Source organism: Myotis lucifugus, unplaced genomic scaffold, assembly GCF_000147115.1.
Source record: "Myotis lucifugus unplaced genomic scaffold, Myoluc2.0 scaffold_129, whole genome shotgun sequence".
Classification (NCBI taxonomy): domain Eukaryota; kingdom Metazoa; phylum Chordata; class Mammalia; order Chiroptera; family Vespertilionidae; genus Myotis; species Myotis lucifugus.
In genome coordinates this window covers 2,269,374-2,296,516 of record NW_005871177.1, presented here as the reverse complement: position 1 = coordinate 2,296,516, position 27,143 = coordinate 2,269,374, and the positions used below count along the sequence as shown (strand labels likewise).

General features: G+C 42.2%; 1 protein-coding gene across 5 annotated transcripts in view; it reads left to right on the top strand.

Annotated features, from left to right (window-relative positions):
• Nucleotides 1-27,143, top strand: part of MANBA (mannosidase beta) — a 96,716-nt gene that overhangs the window by 2,834 nt on the left and 66,739 nt on the right. For 4 of the 5 annotated variants that reach the window (XR_002830571.1, XR_002830570.1, XM_006094095.3 and 1 more), the window contains exons 2-5: nucleotides 8,679-8,773; nucleotides 12,113-12,218; nucleotides 13,039-13,209; nucleotides 19,289-19,412. Coding sequence is in view for 3 of the 5 variants with exons in the window: in XM_006094095.3 (XP_006094157.1) it covers nucleotides 8,679-8,773; nucleotides 12,113-12,218; nucleotides 13,039-13,209; nucleotides 19,289-19,412 (496 nt within the window). In the remaining 2 variants the exon portion in view is untranslated. The remainder of the gene's footprint in view (nucleotides 1-8,678; nucleotides 8,774-12,112; nucleotides 12,219-13,038; nucleotides 13,210-19,288; nucleotides 19,413-27,143) is intronic. The other variant, XM_023758402.1, reaches the window with a different exon arrangement.

Sequence of the window (27,143 nt, the reverse complement as noted above, 5' to 3'; positions counted from 1 at the left end):
GGCCAGGTAGGGGATTATTACAGTTGTCTGGGCAAGAGATAATTCTTGGCTTGGGCCAGGGTGGTAGCAGGGAAGTGATTGTGAGAACACATTTTAAACATGAAACACACAAGATTTGTTCAGCTGGATTAGTTGATAGATTGAATGTGAGGTGGGAGAGAAAGAAAGAGGAGTCAAGGAAAAGTTAAGGATTTGCCAGTCTGAGTAGTTGGTTAAATGGAATTGGTATTTACTGAGAGGCTCTGTGGCCAGCCTTGGGTGTTTGTAAGTGATTGTGTGTTTCCTATACAGAATCTAAACCTTAGGCGTCTTAGCCCTCTCCTAGAGGTAATCATTCATTCATTCATCCTACTATTATGCCATACACTAAAAGAGGCATTAAAAAAACAAGGGAGACTCAGTCTCTATTTTGTGGGAGGCCACATTGTAGTGAGGCAGAAAACCTAATTAATAACCTTATGATAAGTGCATAGATTAGGGGACTCTTAGGGATGTTCTCAGCTTTTCTGTGCAATTCCTTGGTGGTGTAACTTTGGAAAGCCTTTCTAAAAAAGAAAAAAAAAAAAGATTTTCAGCCCTAACCGGTTTGGCTCAGTGGATAGAGCATCGGCCTTCAGACTGAAGGGTCCCAGGTTCGATTCCAGTCAAGGGCATGTACCTTGGTTGCGGCACATCCCCAGTGGAGGGTGTGCAGGAGGCAGCTGATCGATGTTTCTCTCTCATCGATGTTTCAAACTCTCTGTCCCTCTCCCTTCCTCTCTGTAAAAAATCAATAAAAAATATATTAAAAAAAAAGATTTTCAGTGTGCCAAAATTAGAAAATATAGAAAAGTGAGAAGAGAACTTGGAAACCCGACTTCCAGAGATACTACTACTATTAAAATTTAAAAATACACTACATCCATTTGGAAGTTTTCGGTGTATACAGATTTATCGTAAGTATTTATATATTCAGTTTAACCTTTTTATACTAAATATTTTGTGACAGTTTTATGTGCAGTATAGATATTTCTACAAACCATGTTTAATGGCTCTTTTAAAAAGTCCATTGTGTACATTTGCCATCATTTATTTTCTTAGACAAATTTTTAGAAGTGGAATTGCTGATTCAAAGGGTATGCACTTTTTTAGTCTTTTAATATGAACTTCCAAGTTTGTTCTCCATAAAAGCTGTACTAGCTTTATACTCTCATCATCATTTTAGCAGAATGCTTATTTTAGGTGCAGATTTGGATATTATTTTAAAAAATCAAAACAAAACAATGTACTTTCTAGTGGGGTTAAACATATTTTATATTTTTAATATGTTTATTGGTGATTTGGGGTTACTCATTTATGGGTTTTAATCTATTTTTCTATTGGCTATTCATCTTTAAAACAGATTTGTTAGAACTCTTATTTAATTTTAAAAAAACTTACCCATTTGTTAATGATTATTTTGTCATACTTTTAAAGTTCTACATATTGAAATCTTACAAAGTTTTTTTCTTTTATGATTGTTTCTGTCTTTGGGATTATGCTTAGAAAGTAATCCCCTCTCTTCCAATTAAATAAATATTTACACATGTTTTATCCTTTTAATATCTTTATAGTTCCTTTCTTATATTTAAAAAAGTTTTAATTTTATATATTTTTATTGATTTCAGAGAGGAAGGGAGAGAGAGAGATAGAAACTTCAATGATGAGAGGGAATCATTGATCAGCTGCCTCCTGTACTGGGGATCGAGCCCACAACCTAGTATGTGCCCTTGATCCAAATCAAACCTGGCCCTTCAGTCCGAAGGCTGATGCTCTATCCACTGAGCCAAACCAGCTAGGGCTATATTTAAATTTTTTTTTATTTTATTATTTTTAATTTTTTTTCAATCTTTAATTTCTTTATTGATTAAGGTATTACATATGTGTCCTCAACCCCCCATTAACCCTCAACCCCCCTCACTTATGCTCTCACCCCCCTGGTGTCTGTGTCCATTGGTTGGGCTTATATGCATGCATACAATTCCTTTGGTTGATCTCTCCTCCTTACCCCCACCCTCCCTTACTTTCCCTCTGAGGTTTGACAGTCTGATTGCTGCTTCTCTGTCTCTGGATCTGTTTTTGTTCATCAGTTTATGTTGTTCATTATCCTATCTAATAATAGACAAACATGGTAATTGACCGTACCTTCGCTACGCCTTCCATTGGCTAATCAGTGTGATATGCAAATTAACTGCCAACAAAAATGGCGGCTAATTTGCATACTGCAGGCAGGGCAGGACACTGGGAGTTGCCATTCAGGCCCCCGTGTGCGACCCCAGGAGCCGCCGGAAAGCTAGGCCGCAGGCAAGGCAACCCCCCGGGACCCAGGAGCCACCTTGCCTGTGGCCCGTGATCCTGATTGTGATCGGAAAGCCGGGCCGCAGGCAAGGCGGCCCCCTGGGACCCAGGAGCCCGTCGGCGAGGTCTGCAGGCAAACCAGCGATCAAGCTATGAAGGGGAGGGTGGGAGGCAGAAGGAGCTACAGGAGCAGCTCTCGCTGGAGACTGAAGACTCCCGCCAGAGCGAGGAGCAAAGACTGAAGGCTCCAGCTGCAGTGAAGACTATGTCCAGAGCAAAGATGGAAGGCGGTGGCCAGAGTGAAGGTCTGGGACCCGGGTGCCAGAGGAAAACTGGTGCTGGCAGCCAGGGGAAAGAAGGCCTATTGCACGAATCTTCATGCAACAGGCCTCTAGTATTCCATAAATGAGTGAGATCATGTGGTATTTATCTTTCTCTGACTGGCTTATTTCACTTAGCATAATGCTCCCCAGTTCCATCCATGCTGTTGAAAATGATAAGAATTCCTTCTTATATTTAAAATTTTGATCCATTTGAATTTTTTAAAAATGGTCAGTCAGTTTTTTTACTCTACAATTTGAATAATGTTTCTTTTGTCTACTGATATAAAACACTAGTGGCCCAGTGCACAGATTCGGGCACATTGAAAGGAAATTAAATAGAAGAAATATTTTAATATCACTATTTGCCCTTTCTCTATAATAGAAGTGTCAACCAAATTTATGATTTACAATGACAAATCGAAACACGTGTGCGATTGGCAACAGAGAGCTTTATTTGTATCACGCATGCGCTAGTCAACTTAGCCTTTTATACATATAGAGTAAACTTGCTTATTTAGACCTGCTTTCTGATTTAGCTAAACTTTTTCCAGCCCAGTGAAGTACCCCAACTTCTCTTTCAGGTAATTGTCAGCAACACAGCAGTAAATATCAACATGAAGCAGATTATTATTGTAGATCACGCAGGGAGAACAAAGGGTAAAATATTTAACTGCAGCAATGTTTGACTATATTCTGTGCAGTGAGAAAACCTGAAGTCATTTGCAAGTTCCACCATTTCTTACTTCTTTTCAGTGGGGTCAAGGTTCTAAACTTTCTAAATCTCTGTTTCCTGGATAACGAAAAGAAAATAGGATTCCACCAAGTCTCCTATCTACCTACTCCAGGACTTCTGTGAGGATCAAATGAGATGAGGCACGTGAAAACGTTTCACAGACATTTGTTTAAACCGTAAAATGTTTGCACCTGGCTATAAAGCAAGTTGTGTTCCTGGGCTGAAGAAATTCCAAGGAGGCTAGCTGCTAGGGAGAGGAAGCTAGGTGTTGCTACGTGATGTCATTATCTTGGCACCCACAGCCACCGTTTCCAGGCTGGGCTGGGCTGTGGGCTGTATTTTGCACCATGGGGTCTTGGCAGCATTGGCTGCAATTTGGTGGGCTGTCACTCTGGGGTGGTGGCAGGGCCTTTGTCCCACTTGGGGGAAGCTGAGTGTTGCTTTATCGGCGCCAGGTTCGCAGTACCATTTCTTTGTAAATGGCCAATGAGAGTCACGGCAGTTCCTGCATGAGCATCTAACCCCTCGTGGTCAATATGTGTCATAGTGACCGGTTGGATGGTCAGAGGGACACTTTGCATATTAGCCTTTTATATATATAGATTACTTTTATCATGCATGAAATTCACATATACTGATATTATTTTCTTATTCTCTCTCTGTAAATTCTTTAAAAATAATTATAAATGTTTGATGGTTATTGTACAAAAACTGATGCAGAAAAATATAAAATATAAGGAAGGGAGAAAGCCAATAAAAAAACATACTATAAAGCAGAGGTAATGGCTGTAAAATTTTTTATGTATATCTTTCCAGATTTTTCTAAGTATATACAAAGAAATCCAATAATATAAAAATGAAATAAATCTTTAAGATGGTTAAGTAACTTCGTCATTCAAAATATATGGTGAACATCTTTCTGTATCTATGTATTTATAAATATGGATCTAGAATAATTTTTAGTAACCACATAGATTTTGTTATAAAGATGTATTCTTAAAATCTTAAATATAGAATAAAATATGTTATAAATATATAAATATACACATATACTAAAAATGGTAGGTACCAGATGCTTAGTACTTTTCTCTAAATTTTATTCTTCACATGTAATTGGGACAGATGGTCAGAGAAGAATATTTTTAGATGTGTAAGTTTATAAAATATAAACTATAAGATTATATCACGGTAGCTACACATGTCACTCACCTTTTGGAGCTTTAGTGTCTTCTTCTATGAAATGGTGTTTGTTTTGGAAATAAGAGTGGGTGAGTGCCAATCTTGGAGACTGACAGTAAATGGTCAACAAACTATTTTTTTAAATAATTAAATCTTTATTGTGCAGATTATTACAGTTGTTTCTCTTTTCTCCCCCCATAGCTCCCCTCCACCCAGTTCCCACCCCGCCCTCTGCCTTCACCCCCCACCCCCACCCCCACTGTCCTCATCCATAGGTGCACGATTTTTGTTCAGTCTCTTCCCGCATCCCCCACACCCCTTTCCCCCCAAAGAATAGTCAGTCCACTCCCTTTCTATGCCCCTGATTCTATTATAATCACCAGTTTATTCTGTTCATCAGATTATTTATTCACTTGATTTTTAGATTCACTTGTTGATAGATGTGTATTTGTTGTTCATAATTTGTATCTTTACCTTTTTCTTCTTCTTCCTCTTCTTAAAGGATACCTTTCAGCATTTTATCTAATACTGGTTTGGTGGTGATGAACTCCTTTAGCTTTTCCTTATCTGTGAAGCTCTTTATCTGACCTTCAGTTCTGAATGATAGCTTTGCTGGGTAAAGTAATCTTGGTTGTAGGTTCTTAGTAGTCATCACTTTGAATATTTCTTGCCACTCCCTTCTGGCCTGCAAAGTTTCTGTTGAGAAATCAGCTGACAGTCGTATGGGTGCTCCCTTGTAGGTAACTGAGTTTCTTTCTCTTGCTGCTTTTAAGATTCTCTCTTTGTCTTTTGCTCTTGGCATTTTAATTATGATGTGTCTTGGTGTGGTCCTCTTTGGATTCCTTTTGTTTGGGGTTCTATGCGCTTCCTGGACTTGTAAGTCTATTTCTTTCACCAGGTAGGGGAAGTTTTCTGTCATTATTTCTTCAAATAGGTTTTCAATATCTTGCCCTCTCTCTTCTTCTGGCACCCCCATAATTCGAATGTTGGTACGCTTGAAGCTGTCCCAGAGACTCCTTACACTATCTTCGTATTTTTGGATTCTTTTTTCATTTTGCTTTTCCGGTTGGGTGTTTTTTGCTTCTTCGTATTTCAAATCGTTGGCTTGACTCTTGCAATCCTCTGGTCTGCTGTTGGGAGTCTGTATAATATTCTTTATTTTAGTCAGTGTATGCTTAATTTCTAGTTGGTCCTTTATCACAACATCGAGGGTCTCACTAGATTTCTTGAGGGTCTCATTAAGTTTATCGGCAGTTTCTAGAAAATTCTTGAAAAACCTTAAAAGTGTGGTTTTGAACTCGATATTCAGTAGTTTGCTTTCCTCCATTTCTGTCATTTGTGTCCTGTTTCTTTGTCTCCGCGTTTTGGCTGCTTCCCTGTGTTGATAGAGTGGCTTTCCGTGCTAGATGTCCTATAGGGCCCAGTGGCCCAGTCTCCCCAATTACCTGAGGTGGACACTCTTGGTGCACCCCTTTGTGGGCTTTGTGCACAGTCTTGTTGTAGTTAAGCCTTGATTGTTGTAGATATCGCTGGGAGGAATTGACCTCCAGGCTGTGAGAATCAGCTGTGTCTGCAGTGGGAGAACTTCTGTGCTGAAGACACCCTTCTGGGGCAAGACTTGCTTCAGTGGGGCTTTGGTGCTCACTGAGTCTGCCCCCTGAGTGTGACCCTTATGGATCTAAGGAGTTGTAATCTGGATGGTCCCACTCTGACCACTGGGTACACTTGGCTCTTGGATCTAAGGAGGTGCTAATTTAGCCTCTGCCTGAGGCTACCCAGCAGGACCTACGAAGAGATCTGCAGATTCCCCTTCTTTTTTGGGGGTTTGGAGGTGCCCAGATGGGGCCCAGCTGTGAAGCAATGCAAGCTGCTCTGGGGCCTTGGGCCTTCTCTTGGAAGTTCTGGGTCTGTCTGGCCCAGCTGCAATTTGTTAGGTAATTTTCAGATTGCAAAGGGCCAGGGCATTCATATGTAAAAGCTTCTGCTGCAGCCTGGGTGAGGCGGGGTCTCGGAATCAACAGGGCGGAGCAAGCAACTATGGCTGATCCTCAGCCCTGCCCTAAGGGGCCACGGGTCTCAGTGTCCCGGTAATCGGTAATCACTGCAAGCACCTCTGAGGGAAAGCTGCCCTCAAGTTCCGAGTTCTGCCCACTGCCAGACAGTCCTGTTTCTCCCCGTATGAGTCCTGGGTCCCCAGAGACTTCCCGGAATTGGAGTTCAGAGCAGGTGGGAGCTTGTGACTCCCTCCCGATTCAAAAAGAAAGCCGCGTCCTCAGGTACCAACCCTTTTCCGTGCGCTCGAGCCTCCGTACCTCTGCACTTTACTTCTGCAGCTCCTCTCAGTCTCAGTGTGCTTTTCTCTTTCCTTCTAGTTGTAGAATTTCCACTCAGCCAGCCTTCCTGTAGTTCTGGATGATGTCCGTTTTGTCTTTTCGTTGTATTTTTGAAGTTGTTGTGGGAGGCAGCAATTTCCGGTGTTTACCTATGCTGCCATCTTGGTTTCTCCACTGTTATTGTTTTTAGGGTTCATGGGTTTGCTTAACAATTCAGTGACTTACATGGGTTCTTGGTCATTAGATGTAACACTGAGCCACTGTTTGCTTTAAATGGGACTCAGAATTTTAATATGAGCACAGGAAGTCAGACCAATCTGGAACCAAATTAAGTTGGTTGCTTTCGCTCAGAATTCGGAATAGTTATCATAAAAATGTAATCTAAGCCTCTGCCACTTTTACTTTATGGACAATAAGATATTTTCTCTTAGTAAGAGAATTTTATTTAAAGATTTCAGTTTTTTGGAGCAATTTTAGGTTCACAGCAACATGGAATGGAAAATAAAGACAGTTCCCATTACTCCCACACGTGCACAGCCTTCCCATTACCAACATCCCCATCAGGGTTGGTACCTTTATTACTATCAATGAACCTACAGTGACGCTGCATCGTTATCACTCAGAGGCTGTAGTTTACATTAGCATTCACTCTTGGTGGTGTACATTCTGGGTTTTGACAGATGTATAATGATATGTATCCACCACTACAGCATCATTCAGAGTAATTTCACTCCCTGCTCTGCTCTGTCTGTTCATCTCTTTTCACTGTCTTTATAGTTTTATCTTTTCCAGAATGACATGTAGTAGGACTCAAAGAGTATGTAGCCTTTTCAGATCAGCTTCTTTTAAATAAGAAAAAAATTTTAACCTCTAAATTCTGTCTAGAAAAAATATATTTGAGAAGATGGTCCCCTTGAACTCAACACGCAGCTTCCTTCAAGGATCCAGGAGACAGGAAGGTGACTTGTGCCCTGAAAGCCAGGTCATCAGCAGTCCTAAAGCTTAGCAGGTGGACATGTTGCAACTGCATTAGCCTTCACACCTTCTTTCTCATGATATATTTAGCTGTATTGGGCCGAGTCCATAGTGTAGAGTTATAAATAGGGCTGGGTGGAGACACATGGGTAGGCTAATAACTAGGTGCCTCTTCAAACCTGTGTCCTTAAGTATTTATTCCATGTTTATTCATTGGAGAGGCTAAGTCCTGTGTGTGGGGAAAAGCAGAAAAGGAAACAAGTTGGCTGGCTCTGGTACACCTCATTTAGTAGAACAAAACCAGACCTATATCACTTATATTTCAGAGCTCTTCATTTCAGATATTTTGTTGAACTTTAAAAAAAACGCATTTTAGTACTTTTAGTATGTGAATGCCATGTTCACTTTTTTAAAAAAATATTTTTATTGGCTTCAGAGAGGAAGGGAGAGGGAGAGATAGAAACATCACTGATGAGAGAGAATCATTGATTGGCTGCCTCTTGCATGCCCCCCACTGGGGACTGAACCCGCAATCTGGGCTTGTGCTCTTGACCAGAATCAAACCTGGGACCCTTCAGTCCGCAGGCCAATGCTCTATCCACTGAGCCAAACCAGCTAGGGCACCATGTTCATTTTGTTTCTTAAATGAATGGAACTTTAGCCTTGAGGACGAGATTTGCTGGCATGTGAAATGCTTGTACTCCTAAGCCAAGAGTTCATTCATTTTTATGTGATAAGTAGCTATTGTTAATAATTTATTTTATGTTTAATTAATTTATTTTTGCATATTTAATCATCTACCATAATTTTTATCAATAGGATCCTTACTACAGATTTAATGACCTTAACTACAGATGGATCTCCTTGGATAACTGGACCTATAGCAAGGAATTTCAAATCCCTTTTGACATTAGGTATGTATGTGTGTATGTCTATATCTATATCTAAACTTTACGTATTTATTTATTTTTCTTTCCCTGTCTCTGCAATAATCTCTTGTTTTTTTAAAATATATTTTTATTGATTTCAGAGAGGAAGGGAGAGGGAGAGAGAGATAGAAATATCAATGATGAGAGAGAATCATTGATCGGCTGCCTCCTGCACACCCCCTACTAGGGATAGAGCCTGCAATCCAAACCCGAAACCCAGGCATGTGCCCTGACCAGGAATCGAACGGAGACCTCCTGGTTCATAGTCGACATTCAGCCACCCCACTCTGGCCAGGCTAATCTCTTGCTTTTTAGGTTGTGTATCAGAGAGTTATTCGACTAAAGCCTTGTACTATAAAAGTGAATATGTGATTATATTTTGATTTATAGATGAGGATGGTGCCATGGATCGTGAGTTATGAAATTATGTCCTAATCACCCCAGCCAGTTTGGCTCAGTGGATAGAGCGTCAGCCTGTGGAGCAAAGGGTCCCGGGTTCAATTCCAGTCAAGGGGACGTACCTTGGTTGCAGGCTCCTCCCCAGTCTGGGCCCTGGTCGGAGCTCCTGCAGGAGGCAACCAATCAATGTGTTTCTCTCACCTGGATGTTTCTCTCTGTCTTTCCCTCTCTCTTCTACCCTCCCTAAAAATCAATGGAAAAATATCCTTGGGTGAGGGTTAACAGAAAAGAAAAAGAAAAAGAAATTGTTTTAGTCATTTTTCCTGTGGTTATAATGAAGTCACCTAGACCTGGTCAATTCTCTTACCTGCATTTCCCCTCCCTGCTCACAGTAATCAATAGAGTATATCTATACTAATAAAAGGGTAATATGCTAAATAGAGCAGACGTTTTCCGGACGTCCTTCTGGACATCCTTCCAGACAAAGCTGCAGTGGCTGCCTGAGGCTCAGGGAAGCCGCGGATGGCGGCTGCCGCTGCCAGGGCCAACTCAAGGCTCAGGCAAGCCGTGGTAGCTGCGAGGGCCAAGGCTCAGGCAGCCATGGCGGCCGGCAGTGGCAGCAGCAGAGGCATGATGGGGGCATCGCCTTCCCCTGATCGGCGGGGTTGCTTCTAGTAGAGCGAGGCCAGGGGCAGCAGCAGCAAGGGGGTATGGGGGCAGGTGCCTTCCCTTGATCAGCCAGTTGCTCACCTCAGTCAGTAGGACATCCCCCGAGGGCTCCCAGACTGTGAGAGGGGGCAGGCCGGGCTGAGGGACCCCCCCCCACCCTGTGCATGAATTTTCATGCACCGGGCCTCTAGTCTATACTAATAAAAAGGTAATATGCTAATTAGACCGGATGTCTTCTGGACGTCCTTCCAGACAAAGCCGGGCCCGGGAGAAGCTGCCCGTGGTCCCGGGAGCCTGCAGCTGTGGCCAGCCTGGGTCCCAGGTGCCTGTGGCCAGCCAGAGCCAGGGAAGTCCGGGTCCGGGGTGCCTGCGGCTGGCCTGAGGAGGGAAGCTTGGGTCCCGGGGGCCAAGGCAGAGGTGGTTAGGGGTGATCAGACTGGCAGGAGAGCAGTTGATCAGGCCAGCAGGGGAGCAGTTAGGGGTGATCAGGCCGACAGGAGAGCAGTTAGGGGCTATCAGGTAGGCAGGCAGAGGTGGTTAGGGGCGACCAGGCAGGCAGGCAGGTGAGCAGTTAGGAGCCAGCGGTCTTGGATTGCGAGAGGGATGTCTGACTGCAAGTTTAGGCCTGATCCTGACAGCCGTACATCCCCCGAGGGGTCCTGGATTGGAGAGGGTGCAGGCCAGGCTGAGGGACCCCCCCAACCCCCGCCCATGCATGAATTTCGTGCACTGGGCCTCTAGTATAATATTGTCAAGTAGGTTCAGAGATACAGCATTTGTTGAGTGTGGTATTAACTAGCCATTGAGACTATTGCATTGGTGTCATATTATGTCATGAGGCCATGAGGAAAAGCATGTTCTAGTTTTCAGTAATGTTCTATGAAGCAGAATGTAACCCAATTATGTCTATCACTGTTATTGCTAAATAAAAAAAATTCTTCAGTCCTTTTTATAGGTCTTTTCTGGAAATCTCATATAAATGGGGATTATACCACAGGTGGTCCTTTGTGCCTAGCTTCTTTCACTTACCATGATAATGTTCTCACAGATCATCTGTGTTGCCACATTCACAAGTACAGTAAGTCCTCACTTAACATTCTTGAAAGATTCTTGAAAGAGAAGCTTACATATAACAAGGCCAGTTTTACCATAGGTGAATTGATATAAATAAGAGGTAAGTTCCTAAGCCATAATCCTGGTCACAAAAATATCACCAAACTTCTAAATGAGGACCCAAAACACTTCTACTATTAAACATTGAGGTAAATAGGAGCTCTACATCCATTTAACAAAGATAAATAAGCACAAATAAGATCATGATTTTTCCAACCCACTACTTTCAGTTCAGGGTCCCTCTGGAGGCAGCTCAGGGTGCAAGCGGGACCTCACACTGGGACAGTCTAGACACACCAGTTCATCTTTGGGAAGTGGGAGGAAGCCAGAGTCCCCAGAGAAAACCCACACAGACACGGGGAGGACATGCACACTCTGCACAGACGGTGGCTCAGACGGAATTGACTTTTCCCCCCTCAATGTTATAAAGAAATGACATAGAACAAAACAACATTCTTCAAAGACTTGCTGTACTTGGTTTCTTTTATTTGTCAAATTAGATTTTGTTGTGTGGATATACCACAGTTTACTTATTCTATTCTTCTTTAAGTTCTTGTTTCCTTCTTAAAGTCTTTCCTTATAACATAAACTCTAAAAGGAACATAGTCTGTCCAATAAGACTATACTACAAAGTAGGAGACACAGTTTTCTCTTTGTTTTTAGGCTTGAATGCCAACCAGACCACAGTCTTCTTAAATTTAGAGACTGTTTGAGTTTCCAGTGAGGCTTAGCAGAGTGCTGATCACATGATATTCACTCACAGATACTCGTTAGTTGGTTAATGTGTTCTCTTAGATAGTGTCAGTGAATTTAATAGTTTGTGAAAAACGTTTTGTGTCTTATTTAATTTGGTTTTTAAAAGAACTTTGTGAAGTTTTCTAGAAAAAAAGTTAGTGAATTTGGAGATTGTAAGTTGTTCTCATGGTTTTATGGTGATTGAAATATTATGAAGAAAGATAAGGATCACTCAGTATAAAAATGTATTAAACTAATACTTCTGAAAATTTCATTGGAAATTGATTATTAAGGATGTATATTTTCCGTGAAATATTTATTCCTTTAGTTCTTAACTAATAAAAAAGGACTTATCTAAGTTAATGTTTTATACATCCTGTTTCAAAAATCGTTTCTTTTTTTTTTCAGCCAATGGCAAAAAGTAAATTTGATTTTTGAGGGCGTTGATACAGTTTCAAAGGTCCTGCTCAATAATGTTCTTATTGGGAAAACAAACAACATGTTCAGAAAATATGTAAGTACAAAATAACATCAGGCAAAAAACTCCCACTTATATGTGTTTGTTCATTGTTATTGTAAGTAGAGAAAGCTAAGTGTACTAGTATATTTGCCCATGCAGGCTGGTACAAGCTTTGCGTACGTTACTTTATTTCTCAGTTGACATATTTGTAGAATGATGAAAACACTGCAAACCCTATGGAGTTACTGTGAGGACTTAGTAAGCTCACAGTATAAAATGATGGGCACAGTGCTTGACATATGGGAAGTATTCAACAAATGCTCTTCCCTCTCCATTACTCGATGATCCAGAGTTTCATGGGAAATGAAAATTGACACACCATTCTAAAAAAAAATGTTCCTTCCTATCTGCAATAATGGCACTATGAGATCATATTTTGATCTCTCTTCCCTTTCAAGGGTAGACTTTCTAAAACAAAAATAAGTTATGACTTAGAAATACATGCTATTTATAGCAAAGAGTCAGGTTGTCATGAAGCGTCTAGGAAATCCTTGGCAGTTCAAGGCCATATGTAAACAGCCAGAGCACACATTACAGAACTAAATATATTTTCTATGTGCTCTGTTTACTAGGACTATCATCTGTCAGTAAAAACAGAAGGAGAAACCTAGAAATCCACGTTCAGGCAGGAGGATGTACTCAGTTATAGCTAAAAGCCGGCCACTTAGATATACTATTTTGGAAAAGTGCTTTTCCTTCAGAAAGGATCACTCTAAAGATTTCAGTTGCATCTCTTCTTCCATCTTGTATATGCCTATATCTAAAACGTTACACATGAGGCTTCTTCCACATTTGCTCTTTCCTTTTAATTCAGAATTTTGATGTTACCCATGTGGTCAAAGCCCTAAACTCCCTTGAGCTGCGTTTCCAGTCACCAGTGCTGTATGCGACCCAGCAGAGCAGGGATCACGTTCTCTACGAGGTGCCCCCCGACTGCCCTCCCAGTGTACAGAAGGGAGAATGCCATGTCAACTTTATTCGAAAGGTAATGGTCTTGCAAATGGATGGGAGACTTAACCTTAACCTCTCTTGCCCCCTTCGTGGGATTAAAAAAAAAAAAAAGAACCAAAAGAGTATATGAATTTTTTGTGGAGAATTTTTGTCTTTGTCAGTTTTTTTTTTGACGCATGCTTCAGAACTTAGGTAACATCAGAAAAAGAAGTCAAATAGGTGACTGGTAATGTAACTTTACAAATTATTTTTCAACATTTAGATTTATCAAACTCTTCACCAGACTGTAACGTTCATATTTATTAGTGATTCTTGTTACATTAATATATTTGTTGACATGTTCTTGTATTTTACTGATAGGTTCTAATCCTATATAATAAAAGCCCAATATGCTAAGTGTCCTGTCCTCTGGTCAGCCATGCAACCAATCAAAGCATAATATGCTAATGATATGCTAAGGCCAATCAACTGCTTGCTATGATATGCACTGATCACCAGGGGGCAGATGCTCTGACCAGTAGGTTAGCTTGCTGCTGGGGTCCGGCCCATTGGGACTGAGTGAAACAGGCTGGCAGAACACTCCCTGGAGCCCTCCCAAGGTCCCTTCCCTGCTGGCCAACCTCCCCCATCCCTCTCTGGCCCCAATCGTGCACCGGTGGGATCCCTCGGCCTGGCCTGCACCCTCTTGCAATCTGGGACCCATCAGGGGATGTCAGAGAGCAGGTTTTGGCCCAATCCCACAGGTCAGGCTGAGAGACCCCACTGGTGCACAAATTCGTGCACCAGGCCTCTGTAAAATATAAAAAAGATAACAAAAGCCGTAAGAGGATTTTTGTCTGAGTCTGATGTTAGTCTAGATGACTTGGATTGATTCTAGTTTATGGTTGGATTAGTATTCTATGTGATATTTAGCTTTTTATTTTTAAAAATTATTTTAATTGTGGTAAAATACATATAACATAAAATTTACCATCTTAACAATTTTTTAGTGTACAAAGCATATCCGCACTGTTTTGAAATCAATCTCCGGAACTTGTTTCATGAGACAAAACTGAAACTCTATACTCATTCAAAAATAGCTCATTTCCCCCTTCTCCCAGCCCCTGACTCCCACCATTCTTTGTGTTTCTGTGAGTTTGACTCCTCTAGGTATCTCATATAAGTGGAACCATACAGTATGTGTTTTATGACTGCCTTATTTCACTTACCATCATGTTCTCAAGGTTCATCCATGTTGTAGCACATGTCAGAATTTCCTTCCTTTTTAAAGCATGATAATATTCCATTGTATGTATGGACCACAATTTGTTTATTCAGTCATCTGTACATGGACATTGCTTCCACTGTTGAGTATTTTGAATAATGTTGCTATGTGCAGATATACAAATATCTCTTTTGAGACCCTGCTTTCAATTTTTTTTATATATACCCAGAAATGGGATTACTGCATTCCCTGAGAATTCTATTTTAAATGTTTTGATGAAGTAGCATTTAATTTGAACAACAAATGTAATCACTGGTTTCAGTGTGAAGATACTAAGCGTATTTTTTCAACGGCTTGTTGACCAGAACCTCAGTTAGTAAATTCTGATTAGTTATGTTAAGCAGCTCTCTGTAGGCTGGATAGACGGACCATTCAGTCACATTTCCTTAAGATAAGCACTAAGGTCAAAATTATACCCCTATCTGTTTGACTCAGCCTACCCAAATTCGTGTCGATAGCCATGTGTTCACATGGCTGTAACTGGACAGTGTGTGCCCGAGCAGCCAGGCATCCCATGGAACACTTGTGTACTTACACTTCTGCTTAACAATCAGCTTTTGTTTTTTGCCTTTGGCTTCAAATGGCACAGCAATTTTAATACTAGAGGTTGCTCTTTCCCTTCTCCTTTTCCATCTTTCACCTTCTCTCAAAATGAAGACTTCCTGGATCCTAATGTGAAAAGTTTACTTTTCGGGTCGTCAGTAAGGTGTATATATGCTCTACTATATCCATGTAAGAGTTTCCCTCTACTCCCTGGTCACTTTGTGGCATTTAAACCACGCTTTCAAGTTAACTAGATAGAACAAAATCCTTCGTCACTGATATCAGGAATCAGACCCAGGTTTCTGCTCTCATAGTGTGTGGAACGAAACTTGGGGCAAACTTGCCAGCAAATGAGTTGCATCTTGGTGTTTCTGGCTAGGTTGGCCTGATCCAGTAGGAAGAGGCCTGAGTTGGAGACCAGGTCAGGGAGAGAGATAGAAACATCAATGATGAGAGAGCACTGATCAGCTGCCTCCTGCACTCTCCACACTGGGGATCGAGCCTGCAACCCAGGTATGTGCCCTGACTGGGAATCAAACCATGACCTCCTAGTCCATAGGTTGACGCTCAACCACTGAGCCACGCCAGCCTGTGGGCTCCAGTGTCTCTTAATATTGTATTTTCAGTCTGGACCTCTCTTTAATTCCAGACCCGATATTCAGCTGCCTATTTGGCATCTTCACTTGGCTGATTCACACGGACCGAAGGCTCAGTGTGTCCAACACTGCCCTGGAGATCTAAACCCCTCTCCCACGGCGCCCTGTCTTGCTGAATGGAATACCATACAGGACACCTGCTCAGGCCAGAAACCTAGGAGTTATTTTTTGATACCTCCCTCTCATTTCCCCCCTCTTTCAGTCCACGACTAAGTCCTTTTGATGATGTGAATGTTACTTAAAACTCTTCAGTGGCTCTCGATCTGCCCACGCTCCATTTCTACTGCCATGCTTGAGTTCAGTCTGTCATCATTTCTTGCATGAAATATTGCCCGGTCACCTGACTCATCTCCCTACAACCTCACTCACCTTCCTCCAGTTAATTTCCCACACATCAGCCAGAATGTTCTTTTCAGACAAAAATTACAGCACTTTCCTTCTTAAAACTCTTCAACTTGCCCTGACCGGTTTGGCTCGGTGGATAGAGTGTCGGCCTGCGGACTCAAGGGTCCCGGGTTCGATTCCAGTCAAGGGCATGTACCTTGGTTGCGGGCACATCCCCAGTAGGGAGTGTGTTTCTGACTCTCTGTCCCTCTCCCTTCCTCTCTGTAAAGAATCAATAAAATATATTTAAAACAAACAAACAAACAAATACCTCTTCAACTGTTTTCTAGCCCTGGGCAGGTGGCTCAGTTGATTGGAGTGTCACCTGCACACCAAAAGTTTGCAGGTTCAATTCCCGTGTATGGGAGGAGCCAATCAACGTTTATCTCTTACATCCATGTTTCTCTTTCTCTCTCTCTCTCTCTCTCTCTCTCTCTCTCTCTCTCTCTCTCTCTCAATATATCCTCTTGTAAGGATTAACAACAACAACAACAACTCTTCAACAACAGAAAAACTCTTCAACCTTTTCTCATTGCCTTTAGGCTGAAGTCTAGAGCCCACCACCACTTCTCCAGTCTTCTCCCACCTCTTCCATTGTTCTCTCTTCATTTCCTGAAGGCACCACACTCTCTTGCACATGTTGTTACTTTTGAAGGGGATGCCTCACTTCCCTCTCCTCTCAGCACACTGGACAAGTGGGACCCACCCTTCAAGTCTCCATATAAAAGTCGCTATTATTCAGGAAATCTTGTCTTGATATCTCCTCCCCCCACTTGTTCCCTGTCTGCTTCCTTTGTATTTGTGATTATTTATTCAGTGCCTGAATTTCCTGCGGTACTGTGAACACTATAAGCACAAGGACTGTGTCTGATTTGTACATTGATGTACTCCCAGCCTAACACATAGAAAGCACTTTACAAATATTTTTGAATAAGTAATAACTTTTATTTGGAGAGGTTGTATGAGTATAAGTGATTTGTAGCCCTTAGTGGGGAAAATAGTCTGCCTTAGAAGCTGTTGAATATTTTTGCCCTCCTCTTTCTCCCTATTCCTAATAAAAAATTACACATCTGAATTTACAAACTCTCCAATAAATATCCCCGAGATGGGTTTCATTCTGAACATGAGAATCTGATATTTATGCGGTGAATTTAAACAGATAGGAATGTTATGAAGTGGTTTTAATTCTTTGTTTTTCCCTGACATGGAAACAAATTGATTTCTGTCTCTGATAAATGAAGCACTTAGCAAATAATACTGAAATGGGAACAGTTTGGCCAAATCCTCAGGCTGTGTTCTACAAATGCTGTGTTCAGAAAGATCTTAATACTTCCTCTGGGGCTTGTTCCTTTCTAAAAGCCGAACTCAATGTCTCACACATTGTAATTAACTGCCTTTTGAAGATAAATTTTTTCTTTCAAAATTAGAAATAGAAATTAGTACTAGTTCACTTCTGGTGGGAATGCAGATTGGTGCAACCACTATGGAAAACAGTATGGCATTTCCTCAAAAAATTAAAAATAGAACTTCTGTTTAACTTAGTGATTCTACTTCTGGTAATATACACTAAAAACCCCAAAACACTAATCAGAAAGAATCTATGTACCCCTATGTTCATAGCAGCATTATTTACAATAGCTAAAATTTGGAAACAGCCCAAGTGCCCATCAGTAGATGAACGGCTAAAAAAGCTGTGGGACGTTTACACTATGGAATACTATGCAACTGTAAAAAAAAAAAAGAAAAAAAGAGGGACCTCTTACCCTTTGGCACAGCCTGGATGGACCTGGAAAGTATTATGCTAAGTGAAATAAGCCAATCCGAGAAAGACAAATATCACATGATCTTACTTATTTGTGGAATCTAGTGAACAAAATGAATTGACCAACAAAATACGACCTGAAGCAAGGAACAGACTGACATACCTCGATGTGGGATTTGGGGGACAAGAAGAGATAAACCAAAGACCTTATATACTTATATGCATGGCAACAGGGTAGTGAAGACCTGGAGGGACTGGGAAGAGGTGGTAAAGGGAGGGAAAATGGGAGATATCTGTGATATTATCAATAACAATAATAAAAAGAAATAATAATTAGTAAAAAGAAGTATAAATTAGAAAAATTGTGCTTGAAAAGGGATTTATTTTAAGGGAACCATCTCCTGCTTTTGAATTTGACCCTTTGTAAATTAAAATGGAAATGGAAATGTGTCTGAAGGGAGAGACAGCTAGCCAGGCTGGATAAGAGTGGCCGCCTGTGCCAGTGAACTGATTGTTTTTGGGCTGTGAGTTCAGAAACAAGTATTTCTGAATTCATACTAGTGGAAAATAGGGGTTGGCAAGTCTAGCTAGAGTTTCTTAAACCTATTTATAAATATTGTGATCTTCCAATGTGTTTCCTCATTCTTTATAGTTATTCCAATTAAATACAATATTCTCTGTAGTTATTACATTTGAATATAATATTCTCTATAGTAATTCCATTTAAATACAATGGTAAGTTGAGAGATATTTTTGAGAAGTCTAAAAAGCAACTCTTCTGTTGCCTCAATGTAATATGTTTTTGGAGATCAAATGTACATAATTAACTTTTATGTTCTTAGAACATTGCTTCAAAATTTAACTAGTTGCATAGGTTGATATATTAGTTATCTATTTCTATGTAATCAAGAATGCCAAAAGTTATCAGCTTAAAGTAGCATTTATTGTCACAGTTTTTGTCAGGAATGTGTGGCTTAGCTGGGTGTTTGTGGCCCAAGGTCACTCATGGGGTTACAGTTGAGCTGTGGACCAGGGCTGTAAACATCTCAGTAGGGGGTGGGACTGGCCTGCCAACCTCCTGCAGCCCTTTTCCCCCAGCCAGCCTCGCCCCCGATGGGCCCTAAGCCCCTCCCCCTGGCCAGCCCCGCCCCAGATCGGCCCCCACCACCAGGGTGGGGCCTGCTGGCCAATAGCCTGTGGTCCCTCCCCTCAGCCAGCCTGGCCCTGATTGGGCCGAATTGGGGCCGGGCCAGCCGGACCCCACCCATGCACGAATTTGTGCACTGGGCCTCTAGTAAGAAAATAAATTTCTGTTGTTTAAGCCATCCAATCTATGCTATTTTGTTATGGCAGCTCTAGCAAACATTTTTACTTTTATAATATTTTTTTACCTTTTTTACTTATAATATTTTAAAAGGAAAGTTTTTTTTTTTAAAAAAAGTTTAAAATGTTTAAGTTTCATGGTAATCAGAATTTATCTCCTTTTCCCCCCATTAAATTACAGGAGCAGTGTTCCTTTAGTTGGGACTGGGGGCCTTCCTTTCCGACCCAGGGCATCTGGAAAGATGTCAGTATTAAAGCCTATAATATTTGTCATCTGAACTACTTCACGTTTTCCCCTAACTACGGTAAGCTAAGAGATGTGATTTCTTGCTTTACTTTTCTGAGCCTCTTTTGTGTTGCAAGAATTGGGTTTGCAATTTGAATATATAGATTTACTTTTTGGAGACTTATTTTTAAAAATTTTGTGAGACATTCAATTTTAAAAAGTGAAAAATGTGTACAAACTGGGATTTGTCATAAAAATTTACAATAGAAAGCAGGCAGGTAGGCAGGTGGATACCTTTTAACACATTTTGAAAAGAAAGGAAGATAGAAGGAGCGAAAGTGCGATTAGCTCTAGTTTTCCTGAGCGAAGTGTTCTTTCCTGAAAGAAGTGGGCCTGCTGGTTTGTGCTCCTTCCCGCCTCCTCTGTGGTCCCTTTCAGAACGCCACTGTCCTGAGGTCTTGGTTTGCTGAAGGTGTCAGGCTGACTTCCTGTCACTGCACATTTTTCTCCTCTGAAGACCATGACACACCTGCCTTGTTAAGAGTTAAAAATAAACTGGAAGGCGTGTAAGTTTTGTAAGGCACAGTGTACTACTTATTCCATTGAAGGAGCTATTCACAAGAAAGAAGCATTGACTAAAAGCTCAGAAATCTCACAGATGTCAGGGGGTCAGTTAGGAGCTGGTCAAATATTTGTTGAGTTCTTTGCCCAGCATCGTGCTTGTTTGTTTGGCATAGGAAAGAAAGAATCTCATTCTCGCATGTGGATTGGGCAGAGTGGGGAGATACACGCGATTACCAAACCAAACAGGTTGTGTAATGGTCTTCTGGGAAGGGAGCCCCCGTGGTTCAGAAAATCAGAGATCAGTGAGGATTTGAGAAGTTGGGGAAATCAGGGTGAATGAAGGTGGATCTTCAGTGGTAGCTGACAATGCTTGATGCTCCATTAGTTCTGTGCAGGCCTAACTGGATGACGTCAGTAAGCAAGAATGTGGTGTGTCAGTACAGGAGTCCCGCTATTTTTAGGTGCTGGGGACTCTGGATTGCTATTCAATCGAACCTGGTATTCAGTGGAACCAAATCTGTGTTTTCTAAAGGCAGAAATAGTTGATGTTTGAGGAGGTCATTTGGTGGTGCTGGTATTTTTTAATGTTAAAAAGGTATTAAAAGATCTTATTTAACTTGCACCTATAAATGTGGCTGTTTTAGCTCTCCAGTGCTTCTCAAGCTATTCTTCAGAGGTGTAACCTGAACTGAGTCATGCTACTAAATTCAAATAATAGTTCATTCTTCCCCATCCCTACCCACAGTTTTTCTCAGTTTACAGGGTGCGGCAAAGGAGGTTTACAGTTGTGAGTACTCAAAACAGTTATTCTTGTATTATTATTTATAAATTATTGTATTATTTTCCATACTAACAACTGTAAACCACTTTTGTCCCACCCTGTGTATAATAAGGTCTTGTTTAGAAGGGGTCTGATTTTGCAAAAAGGTATTTATTTAATAGTTTCGAAGCTTAATCAGCGTTTGAGATGGTTAGCAAAAAGCACTGAGCTCCAGAGACCCCAATACCTAAAAATATTTGAATAACATTACTTTAGTTTAATTAACATTTTAAAATATGAAGCTAAACATTTCTTCCTGAATATGAGTCATTAGAGTTCAGTTTATTAGTCACTAGTGACTCAGTGAATTTTATTAGGATTAAATCAATTAATTTAAATGATGCTTAAAATTTAATTAAATTTGTATAATCAGTTTCCCATAGCAACTGTATTTTTAATGTTTTATGACTGCAGTTTATTTTGTACTTAATATAGAGAAAAATATGGTTCCTGTTCAAAAGATGTGCCCTGTGCATATTAAGTAGTGATTCTTATATTTCTGATTAATTTTATAGATTTCAATTAAGAAAATTGAAGCATAACTTTATGAAAGCATTAGGAGGGGAACTTCCCAAGGAATTTTTGTTCATCACTGAAATCAATAGAAATTTTTTAATTTTTTAATTAAAAAAATCTTTATTGTTGAAAGTATTACATAGGTCCTCCTTTTCCCCCATTAACCTCTTCCAGCCTGCTTTCCCCTCCCCTCACCCCCCAGGCCCTCACCACCCCATTGTCTGTGTCCATGGGTTATGCATATATGCATACAAGTTCATTGGTTGATCTCTTCCCACCAACTCCCCTACCTTCCTTCTGAGGTTCAACAGTCTGTACATGCTTCTCAATAGAAATTTTTTAAAGTTGAAAAATAATAAAGAGAATAAGCTAATATATGCTGGGTACTTTTATGTATTTATTTGACACATACTTTGAAGCAAGCACTGTGAGAGTTACTAAAAATAAAAAAACTAAATTCATAATAAAAATAGAAACATCTAAATTTTATTTAAAATAAAATATATTAGTTTTTAAAATTTAGTGTGAAATGAGATTGGTCAAACTAATGCACACTGTAGCAATCTCTGGGTATTAATACTATAGATAGAAAAAACCAAAATGGCGGCATAGGTTAACGCCGGAGTTTGCTGCCTCAAACAACCACTTCAAAAATACAACTAAAAGACGGAACAGACATCATCCAGAACCACAGGAAGGCTGGCTGAGTGGAAGTTCTACAACTAGGAGGAAAGAGAATAGCATACCGAGACTCAGAGGAGGCGCAGTGCTGAAGTGAAATACTAAGGTGTGGAGTGCATGTGGAGCGGGCTGGCGGCTGAGGGCACGGTTGTTGTTTTCAATTGGGAGGGAGTTTCAGACTCTGAGCTCCAGATGCGGGCGAGTCTCTAGGGACCCAGACTCAAACGGGAGAAGCGGGACTGTCTGGCTTCGGTCGGAACTCGAAGGCAGCTTTCTCTCCGAGGTTTGCAGCGGTTGCTGGGACTCTGAGAGGCAGAGCCCCTGGGGACGAAACTGAGAGCAGCCATAACTGCTCGCTCCGCCCGCCCTGTAGATCCCCGGGGACCCGCCCCGCCCAAGCCCTGCACAGAGGCATTTGCCGGATAGCCTTAGGCAAACGCTAGATTAACACCTCCCTAGAGGACAGAAGTTCTCCCACTGCAGACACAGCTGACTCTCATAGCCAGTTAGCTTGGAGGGCAAATCACCCCCAGTATTGCCGACAACAATCAAGGCTTAACTACAACAAGACTGCACACAAAGACCACAAGGGGGTGCACCAAGAAAACATAAAAAATGCGGAGACAAAGAAACATGACAGAAATGGAGGATATAGAGCTAAAAAACTCACTTTTAAGGTCTTTCAATAATTTTCTAGAAACTGCTGATAAACTTGATGAGATCTACAAGAAATCTAATGAGACCCTCGATGTTGTGATAAAGAACCAACTAGAAATTAAGCATACACTGACTGAAATAAAGAATATTATACAGACACCCAACAGCAGACCAGAGGATCCCAAGAATCAAGTCAAAGATTTGAAATACGAAGAAGCAAAAAACACCCAACCGGAAAAGCAAAATGAAAAAAGAATCCAAAAATACGAAGATAGTGTAAGCAGTCTCTGGGACAGCCTCAAGCGTACCAACATCAGAATTATAGGGGTGCCAGAAGATGAGAAACAGCAAGATATTGAAAACCTATTTGAAGAAATAATGACAGAAAACTTCCCCTACCTGGTGAAAGAAATAGACTTACAGATCCAGGAAGCGCAGAGAACCCCAAACAAAAGGAATCCAAAGAGGACCACACCAAGACACATCATAATTAAAATGCCAAGAGCAAAAGACAAAGAGAGAATCTTAAAAGCAGCAAGAGAAAGAAACTCAGTTACCTACAAGGGAATACCCATATGACTGTCAGCTGATTTCTCAACAGAAACTTTGCAGGCCAGAAGGGAGCAGCAAAAAATATTCAAAGTGATGAATAGCAAGAACCTACAACCAAGATTACTTTATCCAGCAAAGCTATCATTCAGAATTGAAGGTCAGATAAAGAGCTTCACAGATAAGAAAAAGCTAAAGGAGTTCATCACCACCAAACCAGTATTATATGAAATGCTGAAAGGTATCCTTTAAGAAGAGGAAGAAGAAGAAAAAGGTAAAGATACAAATTATGAACAACAAACATGCATCTATCAACAAGTGAATCTAAGAATCAAGTGAATAAATAATCTGATGTACAGAATGAACTGGTGATTATAATAGAATCAGGGACATAGAAAGGGAATGGACTGACTATTCTTGGGGGGGAAAGGGGTGTGGGAGATGCGCGAAGAGACTGGACAAAAATTGTGCACCTATGGATGAGGACAGTGGGTGGGGAGTGAGGGCGGAGGGTGGGGCGGGAACTGGGAGGAGGGGAGTTATGGGGGGAAAAAAGAGGAACAAATGTAATAATCTGAACAATAAAGATTTAATTAAAAAAATACTATAGATAGTTTGTATTTTATTCTGCTCAATTGTGTTTTCTAAATTTCCATATTGAGTTTATATTGTTTCTATAGTAAGGGGAAAGTAGCTAAAACAAACTAATCTATCTATGAATTTCAGCCATCTCAATCTGGAGGGCTAAACTAATTTGACTCTGATATTTATGCTTTCTCCCTGGTGAGGCTAGAAAGAGATAACATTTTTGCTTTTCCAGATGTTCTATTTAAATTTAAAATTAGTGAATTTACCCCTGAGGATCAAATGGCTAACTATAATTTCCCAACATAATTGTGTATAGTATGACAGGAAAACAATGTTAGACTTTTAAAAAATTAACTTGAAATTCCTGTGAATTAATTTTCTTTCTATGTGTGTGTACCTTTTCTGCATTCTTAGTCCTTATAAAGTCATTACTGAACTTTAGCATTTTTCAATAGCCTGTGGTCATTTGTTTGATTTTGCCTTAAGCTCAGCTTCTTAATGTTTTAAATAATGAAAACACATTTGTATTTGAAAAAAAAATACTGAGTTCAAAGGAAAACAAGAATTACTTCCATTATCTCTTAGCTCTTGTCACTTTTCTAGGTATTAAGAGGTTCTGATTCATTGATGTGACTTTTTTTAGGACCTCATTAGAAAATATTTATTTGAATGATTCATCCTTAGCCCTGAAATATTCTAATCAGGTTTTAAATAGCAGTAGCTGTTTTAGGGCACTATATTTCAGTATGTAAACAGTGAAAGATTGACCCTGGGCATTGAAAAGGGAAGCTCAGATGCTTTTTACCACGTATGGAAACCCAGAAAGATTCTACTGTTCTTTGCTCTTGGGGACGGGGGTGGGGTAGGAGACTAACCCCAGCTGCTGGGGAAGGGACAGGAAAGTCTGGGCTGGACTTGAGTTTCCAAGGTGTGGTGGGAGGGGAGAGGGGAGAAGACAACTGGTGTGAGGAGGGGGGTGATGCCCCAGTTCTAGAGATTTGGACATTTACAAGCAAATAATCTGGCCAGAAATGCAGGCCCTTTGTATAGTGGTAGTGGTGGTAGTGAAGGTGGTGAAGGTGGCATGTGTATGAGAGAGAGAAAGAGAGAGATTCATTTATTGATCATTTTCTTTTTAAAAAAAATATATTTTTATTGATTTTTTACAGAGAGGAAGGGAGAGGGATAGAGAGTTAGAAACATCAATGACAGAGAAACATCGATCAGCTGCCTCCTGCACACCCGCTACTGGGGATGTGCCCACAACCAAGGTACATGCCCTTGACCAGAATCGAACCTGGGACCTTTAAGTCCGCAGGCCAACACTCTATCCACTGACCCAAACTGGTTAGGGCTGATCATTTTCTTTATGCTAGGTCTTTCATACTTGTAATCGAATGTAAATTGTTTGCATTAGGACCTAAAATTTATCAGGAAGGAATGATGATTGCCTAGTTCTATGGGTTTTTCGTAAGGTTACATAAACATATTCAGTCCAAATCCTATCTAATAAAAGAGTAATATGCAAATTGACCATCACTCCAACGCACAAGATGTCCACGTGGTCAAAGATGGCCACCACAAGATGGCCAGCAGGGGAAGGCAGTTGGGGAAGATCCGGCCTGCAGGGGAGGGCAGTTGGGAGTGACCAGGACAGCAGGGGGAGGGCAGTTGGGGGGGACCAGGCCTGCAGGGGAGGGCAGTTGGGAGGGACCAGGACAGCAGGGGAGGACAGTTGGGGGGGACCAGGCCAGCAGGGGGAGGACAGTTGGGGGGGACCAGTTAGGTGTTGATCAGGCTGGAAGGGGAATGGTTAGGGGCTGATCAGGCAGGCAGGCAGGCAGGCAAGCGGTTGGGAGCCAGCAGTCCTGAATTGTGAGAAGGATGTCTGACTGCCCATTTAGGCCCGATCCCACACTGGGCAGTTGGACATCCCTAAATGGGCAGTCGGACATCCCTCGAGGGGTCCCAGATTGGAGAGGGTGCAGGCTGGGCTGAGGGACATACCCTCTCCGCCCCTCCGTCCCGTGCACAAATTTCGTGCACCGGGCCTCTAGTATATAATAAACAAGAGACCCGGTGCATGAAATTCATGTACGGATAGGGTCCCTAGGCCTGGCTGGTGATCAGGGCCGATCTGTGGGGCGATGGGCAGGGTGATCGGGGCCCCTGCTCACACCCGCCTTGGCCTGGTGCTGCCCGCTCACTGGCCCTGCTCCCCCGTTGCCACCACTGGTCACCTTCTATGGGGTGACCAGCAGGGTGATCAGGGCCCCTGTTGGCACCCAGCTTGGCCTGGCGCCACCCACTCACCTGCTCCACCATCCCACCATGGTCCTGTTCTCGTCGGGGCCCACTGGGGCTGGCAGCGCCTCCACTGCTGTCTACTGCCAGCGCTGCATTGCCGATGCCCGCCATGTTCCGTGCCGCCCCCTGGTGATCAGTGCACGTCTAACTCCTGGTTGGTCAAACTCCTGCCCATGGGGACAATTTGCATATTAGCTGTTTATGATATAGGATACTAGAGGCCCGATGCACGAAATTCGTGTAAGAGTAGGCCTTCCTTTCCCCGGCTGCTGGCACTGGCTTCCCTCTGGCACCCGGGACCCGGGCTTCCCTTGCAGAGGGAGGCCCCACCCACCTGCCGCAGCCCACCAGTCAGTGGCCTGGGCCTCCCTCTGCAGGGCAATCATGGGGCGATGGCCAGGTCCTGACCAATCACATCGCACCCGCCTTGTCTGGCCTGTCGCCAGTGGGTGTCATAGCGTGGTGTTCTGGAAGGTCATTCAGTCTAATTAGCATATTACACTTTTATTATTATAGACTAGAGGCCCGGTGCACAAAAATTTGTGCACTCGGGGGGAAGGGGGGGTCCCCCAGCCCGGCCTGTGCCCTCTCGCAGTCTGGGACCCCTCGGGAGATAACGATCTGCTGGCTTAGGCCTGCTCCCGGGTGGCAGAGGGGACGCCCAATCCCTAGGTGCAGCCCCTGGTCAGGCTCAGAGCAGGGCCCATTGGGGAGTTGGGGTGCCACCCCCTGTCATGCACAGAGCAGGGCGGATCAGGAGGTTGCGATGCCACCCTCAGTCATGCTCAGGGTAGGGCCAATTGGGGGGTTGGGGCACCGCCCCCTGTCACACTCAAGGCAGGGTCGATGGGGAGGTTGCGGCGCCACCCACTGTCACGCACAGAGCAGGGCCAATCAGGGGGTTGGGACGCTGCCCCCTGTCACTCACAGAGCAGGGCCGATCAGGGGGTTGGGGCGCTGCCCCCTGTCACTCACAGAGCAGGGCCCATCAGGGGTTGGGGCTCCGTACCCTGTCACACACAGTGCAGGGCCGATCAGGGGGTTGAGAGCTCCCCCTGTCACTCACAGAGAGGGCCGATAGGAAGTTGGGCACCGCCCCTTGTCACACACACAGCAGGGCGAATCAGG